General features: G+C 35.2%; 2 protein-coding genes across 5 annotated transcripts; one reads left to right on the plus strand and one right to left on the minus strand.

Annotated features, from left to right (window-relative positions):
• Window positions 1–742: 742 nt before the first annotated feature.
• LOC105791152 (septum site-determining protein minD homolog, chloroplastic) lies at window positions 743–2136 on the minus strand. The gene has a single exon (XM_012619093.2). The coding sequence runs from the start codon at window positions 2013–2015 to the stop codon at window positions 1029–1031; it is 987 nt and encodes a 328-aa protein (XP_012474547.1). The 5' UTR covers window positions 2016–2136; the 3' UTR covers window positions 743–1028.
• A 603-nt stretch (window positions 2137–2739) lies between these two features.
• Window positions 2740–4904, plus strand: LOC105791154 (uncharacterized). Of its 4 annotated transcripts, none has more exons than XM_052635069.1 (3): window positions 2766–2907; window positions 3090–3199; window positions 3678–4904. In XM_052635069.1, exon 3 carries the CDS (start codon window positions 4089–4091, stop codon window positions 4647–4649), a length of 561 nt encoding a protein of 186 aa, XP_052491029.1. In that variant the 5' UTR covers window positions 2766–2907; window positions 3090–3199; window positions 3678–4088; the 3' UTR covers window positions 4650–4904. The 4 variants fall into 4 exon arrangements, with proteins under 4 accessions (XP_012474549.2, XP_052491029.1, XP_052491027.1 ...); XM_052635067.1 differs by having other exon boundaries at window positions 3090–3176; XM_052635068.1 differs by lacking the exon at window positions 2766–2907 and adding an exon at window positions 2954–2979 and having other exon boundaries at window positions 3090–3176.
• The last annotated feature ends 2513 nt before the right edge of the window (window positions 4905–7417 follow it).

Here is a 7417-nt window from a genome sequence, read left to right on the forward strand (position 1 = left end):
TAATCACTAAATTTTAATTTGACGAAAGCCTCATACATTGCCTGACATGTATTTCACGTCAATATTGATGTGTATTCATCATCTCACCACCTCTCCCCCTCACAATATCTCAATCACCTTCAGCCTCAACTCTCTTTCAATCCACCATCACCCAACCAACATTAAATGCCAAAACACAATTCCCACACATCATACACAAAAAACTCAAAGCAACCATGTTAGATTTGTTTTGGATTTCATGATTTTCTCAGTTGTTCTTCAGTGAAATGTAAAGGGAGAAAAAGGACAGCTCGTCGGTATTTTTTGACGGAGAAGACATGTGATGGACGGCGACGGTTAGCGTTTTCTAAGGGATAAAAAGAAGAAAACTGGAGGCTACGATTGCTTTGGCCGAAAGAGGTGACGGGCAATGGAGGCTTTGAATGGCGGCTAGAGTTTGTGAAAGGCGGAAAAAGAATAAAGAAAGAGAATCAAATCAAAGGACATGGAAGACGCGAGGTTTAACAGCAATATTTTTACCAATTGAGATTTCTGTCATGCCTTTGATATTGAGTAACAGCTGAGTGACTAAAATGTAAATGTTACAAACAGGTAGTGATCCAAGCTAAATGTCGTAGGTTAAAGCAAACACTTCCAAATGCGCAATACCCTGATTCAACATTGTTAACCATCATCAGCTCACCTCTATGTTAAGGCATCAGATAAGATAAAGAGCCAGTTATGGTACTGAATGACCGATATGTGACAGTCAATCAAATGAAATGATTTTGATTCATTGACCAGATTCTAAGAGATTGATTGAGCACTGAAATGTTTCAACTCAATCCACACACACCAACAAAGAATTTCAAACAAGCCCCCAGAATACAATTTTGAGTAAAACCTCAACTCAAAGCAAGCAAACAATTCCCTAAAAACCAAACCCTTTATCTACCATAAGAAACTTAAAACTGATATAGCTAGAATTCAAAGGCAACCAACCTTTACTGACTGTACAAAGACCGGCTACTACAAGCTCACTCCAGTTATTAGCCTCCAAAAAATGAGAAAAACCCACGCTTTTTGGGCTCCTCCTCAACCATAACAGCCTTCATGCTATCCTGCTCAACAAGCCTCCAAGCGGCTTGCTCGAAGGCCAACCCAGCAAGCGTGGGAGGCTTATTCAGAACAAGTGGGTACCCTCTGTTGGTGCTTCTGATAACCTCGGAATCCTCAGGAATTACCCCCAACAATGCCAACCCCAGCATTTCTTGCACATCCAAAACCGACATCATATCTTCTCCCTTTATCATATCTGTCCTCACTCTGTTTACTATCATCTTTATATCCCTTATCCCATCACATTCTAACAGCCCTGTCACTCTATCAGCATCCCTTAAACTCGTTATGTCCGGCGTCGTCACCAAAACCGCCTCGTTTGCTGGCGTTATTGCCGTTATGAACCCTGCGTCAATCCCCGCCGGACAATCTATTAGTATGAAATCCGGTGACCCTTCCTCACGCGCTTTCAGTGCGTCCACTAACCAAACCAACGCTTTCCCACCGAATCCAATGGGGAGCTTCGATCTGGGCTTGGAAATGCAAAGCAATTCGAAGTTCGACCATCGCTTATCTCTTACCAATGCCTGGTCCAGTCGGCAATCGCCATTGAGTACCTCCACGACCGTATAGTTCACGCGATTCTCCAGGCCTAACAGGAGGTCTAGGTTACGGAGGCCAACGTCGGCGTCGATGGCCACTACGGAGAACCCCAGACGGGCTAAGGAAAGACCCACATTGGCGGTGGTTGTGGTTTTTCCGACCCCGCCTTTTCCGGATGTTATAACGACGACGCGTGGGGTCTCACCGGCCAGCTCAGGCTTTCTATTCCATTGAAGGACAGAAGAAATGGGGGCGGGCTTCGATTTGGAGTAGGGTTTTGGAGGTTTTAGGCATTTGGGGTACAAAAGGGGGTTGAGCGGAGAGTCGAGGAGAGTGGGCTTAGGATTTGCGGAGAAGAGCTGCAAGGAGAGCATTTCTATTTTAGGGTTTTAGGAGGAAGAGGAAGAAGATGGAGATGGAGAAGAAAAATCATTCGATTGGAGACATTAGCAGAGAGAAGCACAGAAACAAATGGAAAGAGGGGATTGCCATCAAAAATCAGACCATGGAATGGTATTGGGGCCATTTGGGCTCTAAATGGGCCTCCGTTCAGATTTAGTTGGGATTCAAATCCTTCAACAAAAAGGGGTAAACTACATTAGTAGTCACCCAACTATGGTATTTGTTTTTTCTTAGTCATCCAACTATGAAAAGTTACAAAATGGTCGCTCAACTATTCAATTTTATCTTTTTTGGTCAACCCACTATCTTAGATTTTTGGGTGTTTCCATTTTTTAAGTTATCCAACTGGTGACAGAAAAGGACAATTGAATAGTTGGATGATCATTTTGTAACTTTTCATAATTAGGTGACCAAAAAAGAAACAATCCATAGTTGGATGACCTCTTTTATAGTTTACCCATAAAAAAGATCAGTTGGGGGCGATGAGAGAGAGAGGCAATCAATCCATCACGCAATAATTGCCAAGTGGCGTGACATCACCCGTGACACCGCACCCTCCACAGTTACCCAATCCACTCACAATTAACAAACCCCCAAGAGAAAAAGTCATAGAAGATCAATGTTCCCAGTTACCCCCTCATGGTTCATATGTATATGCCACGTGTCTGTCTCTCGTTGGCTGGTCACAACCATTTCCATCACCCTCCTTTCCTCCCTCGTTGTTGTTTTTTTTATATCCTCTTTTCCACTTTCTGACTTTCTAGAGATCCAAACACGCACCTTTTTCTTTCCTTTCCCATTTTTGTCCATACTACGACTCTTGGTGGAGGACCCTTTTTCTCTCTTAATATTCGTCTTGATAAGGTTTGGTTCATCTATATTTTATTTATCTCTTGGTTTTCTAGGCAGTGATTTTCCTCTTTTGATTGACAATAGGTATTTGGATCTGATGCCGATTAATGATTTAAAGTTATTTATCTTTATTAAAGATGGCATTTTCTTTCCCATTTCGGTAATGGTACTCTGCTACTTACATCTAAATTTAGGGTTTTAGGACAAACAATTGGACAGACTCGGATGCACCTTCTGTTTGGGTTACCAAAGATAGGAAAAAATGGAATTTTAGATTGGAAGTAAGTCAAATTTCACAGCAAAAGTAAGAATTTTATTATTATAAATTTGATTAAATTTGTTTTTATCCTCTTCATCCCTTTTTGGGCGTTGGGGTCAGATCATTTTGGAGGTAAAATTGGATGATATTTTAGTAAGTTTGACTTTTTTTGCTCTTGAATCACAGTCCTATTGAACTGTGTGATGGGTTAGGTTTCTGGAAATTTACTTCATGCTCGCTTATACTATGTTCTCATTGATATTCATCTGAATTTTCAATTTTAACTTCCTAATGGATATTTTATCTGGATCTGATTTACTCTCAATTTACACACTGAGACTCCACTTGTTAAGTGCTTGGGAAAGGCTGTATGCTTCATTCTAAATACATGCTAGTAATTTGTCTCACCATTACCATCAATCTTTTAGTTCATCCAACTTTACATATTTGTATGATTTAAGTTCAGACTTTGAAGTTTGGTTGGATGTTTTAATGACTCATATGTTATGCTTGTTGACTGCAGTAGGGTAGGCCATGTGAGTAACGCTTGGGCAGGGACAAGGATATTGGTTCTGTTAGTGTGCAGAAGATGGGAAAATGCAAGGGTTTTGGGAAATTAGGGAGGATGTTGCCAAGGGATGGGCCTGTGAATGCTTACTATTCATCTCTACTGTGTTCCCCTGTTGTGTCTGTTTGGGATTGCATTGTCCGCAAGATGAGATATTCCTATAGACCTGAGTGGGTGTAGTAGTCTTGGTGTTATATTAGTTCGTACTAAGACAATAAAATTAGAAATAGGTAGCATCAAAACTTTTATTTTAGGGAAAAGGCTAAAAAGTAAAAAAGAGAAAGCTTTATAGGGAAATGTATACGAGTTAGAGGAACCTGTTAAAGCAAAAACTGAAAACTGGGTTTTAAAGCATTTTAAGTATTCATGGATAACAAGGCATGTAACAAAATGCAAACAGTAGTGAGTAAAGCGAAAAAGAAGCAGGTGAAGGATGAGTTGGAACGTATTAAACAAGCTGAGAAGAAAAAGAGGCGGTTGGAGAAAGCCCTTGCTACATCCGCAGCCATCCGTTCCGAGCTAGAAAAAAAGAAACAGAAAAAGAAGGAAGAACAGCAGAGGCTTGATGAGGAAGGTGCTGCAATTGCTGAGGCCGTCGCTTTGCACGTCCTACTTGGTGAAGACTCTGACGACTCCGCTAACATTATGCTAAACAAGGAAGAGGGGTTCAACTGCTGGGGTTATGGTATATATATGGATGGAGGAAGGGCCTATCTTCCCCATCAACCTCACCCAAACTGTCAAGGCTGGGTCTCAAATGCATATAGAACTGGGGACGGTGACTGGTCCTTCTCATATGGAAGGGAGGTGCAAGCACCATTTTTGGAGAATGGAGGGTTAGGAAGTGGCGGACTTTCAGTTGGTCTGATTGCAGCACAGGCTATTTCAGCACTCCAAATCACAGAGGATGCAAAGGTCCTCCACTGAGGCTAGACAAAGCGTTTTGTTGTTTGGTCATAATTCTGAATAATAATGACTCTCTGATATATGTATATGTATATGTATATGTATGTGTCAGTCATATGTTGTGGTTGCTGCTTCTGTGTATCGAACTATCCTATCCTGCTCTCTCCTGTCTGTTAACCATACTATCAAATGGTCTGTTTGTTGATGGTTTTCTTTTTCCCTATCACTGATTTTGAGGCATGAATGCAGTTAGTCCCACCATCTAAATGCCATTAACACAGATGTTTGAATGTTATTATTGTATTTCTTTTATTAATCTTTGCCTGCAACTCCATCGAATACCAACCTCGTTACGCTTCTACCTTGTTGAAAAACCTTCTTATAGTTCCAAGTTTTATTTCACGATTTGGACATGTCTCTGGTTTTTTCTTATGTATGTCATTGTGATGGATATTAATCCATGTTAGATTATCATTGACCGAATCTAGATAAATGGATGTTTAAGTTTATATATATCTAAACAACTATTTGTTTAGACTCATTGGTTCGAAATCTCTACCATAAAACTCTGTTGAAAATTTACTTCAAATTCATTTTTATAATGTAAATTACATTATTATAAGGGTGTTTTTCTTTTTTTATTTTTAAAATCATTAAAAATTACAAATAAAAGATTTAATCCAAAGACCTGGTTAAATATTCAACTTCACAATTACAATCAAATGATTCAATCAAAGTGCCATTTGATTTTTATATAAACTTTTAATATCTATATTTGTTACATAATATTTTTATTCACATCATGAGTGTACTATAACCTAATATATTAAAAAATATAAAAATCTTAAAATTTTATTAAAATTATTAAAATTAAAGTTCAAAAGAACCTAGGAAAAGAACATCTAAGCTCATGTGAATCTCGACAAATAGTTGTCTAGATTTCATTTTAAATGTGATTTAGAATATTATAAAATTCTTAAAATTTGAAAATAATTATAAAATTTATTAAATTAATAAAAATATTAATAATTATTTTTTAAATATAGAGTATAAAATCATAAAAATGACTAAAATAGGGTCCTCATCAAAATATCTCAAAATATATATAACTTAAAGAGGTGTTGATTTTCATATGGGTACATGGTATGAAATACAAATTATAAAAATCGACATGAAATATCTTTAAACATTTTTCCTCTTTTGAGATATTTTGATGAATGCCCAATTTTTAATTTTTGGGTTAATATATCTTTTTCCCTTGAATTTGTTAATTTGTATTTAGTTGGTACTTTTTTTTATCTAATTGGTACCTAAACTTATATTTCATCTCTCAGATTGTTACCTTTGCAATAACACCTCTAGTTTGAGCTGGCGTGACATTGATAGCCAATCTAACAGTGGCACATGATAGTTTCTCTGTATGTCACATGTCAAATATAACTTAAAATAAAAATATTTAAATTTTATAAATTAATAGAAAAAGTGTTATTTTTTCACATCTAGAATGAATCTGGGCAACTCATTCCAAATGTATTTATAGTAATTTTGTATATTTTAGTTTTTAAAATAAAATATGAGTTTCTTAGGTTATTATTATTTTGAAAATTATATAAAATATAAATTTAAAATTTTATAAAAATATAAAATATATACAACTAAATATATGGATACATAAAGCCTAAAATATTTTGAAATATATATAAAAAATTATAATATATATAAATATATAAAAGAACTAAAACACATCTAGAATGAAGTTGAACAAATGTTTGTCCAGATGCATTTGAACTTGGACAACCATGTGTCTAGGTTCATTCTTGATGTAAAACTTTTTATTAATTTATAAAATTTTATATATTTTAATTTTAAAATAATAATATAAATAACATGATATTTTATAAAAAATTAAAATATATAAACTTGCTAAAATATATGGAATAAATTGAAACAAATAGGTGTCTAAAATCATATGTATTTAGACAATTTTTTGTCCAGGTTCATTCTTGATGTGAAAAAATTTATACTTTTTATTAATTTATATATTTTAAAGATTTTTTAATTTTTTAATTTTTTAATTTTTTAATTTAAATTTGTCATGTGGCATACTTAGAGGCTGCCACGTGATACCACCGAATTGGCTATTTGTAAACTAACAATCTTAGTACAGATGTACCAGCGTTGATGGAATACATGTTCAGGTACTAACTAGATCCCAAACTAAATATAAATGGTATAATGATTTTTTTTTATCCCTTCAATTGTACAAAAAACTAATTTTAGCCCTCCATTTAATTTTTCACCTCTTTTAGCACTTAAACTTGCATTTTTTTCAAAATACTTTGTTGATGTGGCATACATATGGATTACAACATAGACGACACATATGTTGCATATGGTGCCCTAAGTGTAGTATATTCATTTTTAAATTTGTAATTTTTTTGAACAGATTGGTTAATAAAATAATTCATGGATTACATTAATATTCTTTGTATTATGTCCTCATATGGTTTTTGCATGCAAAGCAAAATAAAAGCAAATATTGGCTCACTAGTTGTCTAATGTTTAAACTAATACTAAGCAATATTACGTCGTCGAATCATAATACGGAGAGACAACTTATATTAGTAGACAAACCTAAACATATCCTTAGTCTAATAAAAAAATGAGCAAACCTGTAATAGCCCATTTTCAGTGATATCGAAAATAGTAATTTCGGGACCATAATTCTAACGAGTAAATTATTATTTTATTATTTATTTAATGCCTACAAGGTTATAAGATTGTATTAA

The sequence above is a fragment of the Gossypium raimondii genome, chromosome 8 (assembly GCF_025698545.1).
Source record: "Gossypium raimondii isolate GPD5lz chromosome 8, ASM2569854v1, whole genome shotgun sequence".
NCBI lineage: Eukaryota > Viridiplantae > Streptophyta > Magnoliopsida > Malvales > Malvaceae > Gossypium > Gossypium raimondii.

Coding starts and splice junctions, on each gene's coding strand:
- LOC105791152 (XM_012619093.2), bottom strand. CDS start 2,015: ATGCTCTCCTTGCAGCTCTTCTCCGCAAATCCTAAGCCCACTCTCCTC.
- LOC105791154 (XM_012619095.2), top strand. CDS start 4,089: ATGGATAACAAGGCATGTAACAAAATGCAAACAGTAGTGAGTAAAGCG.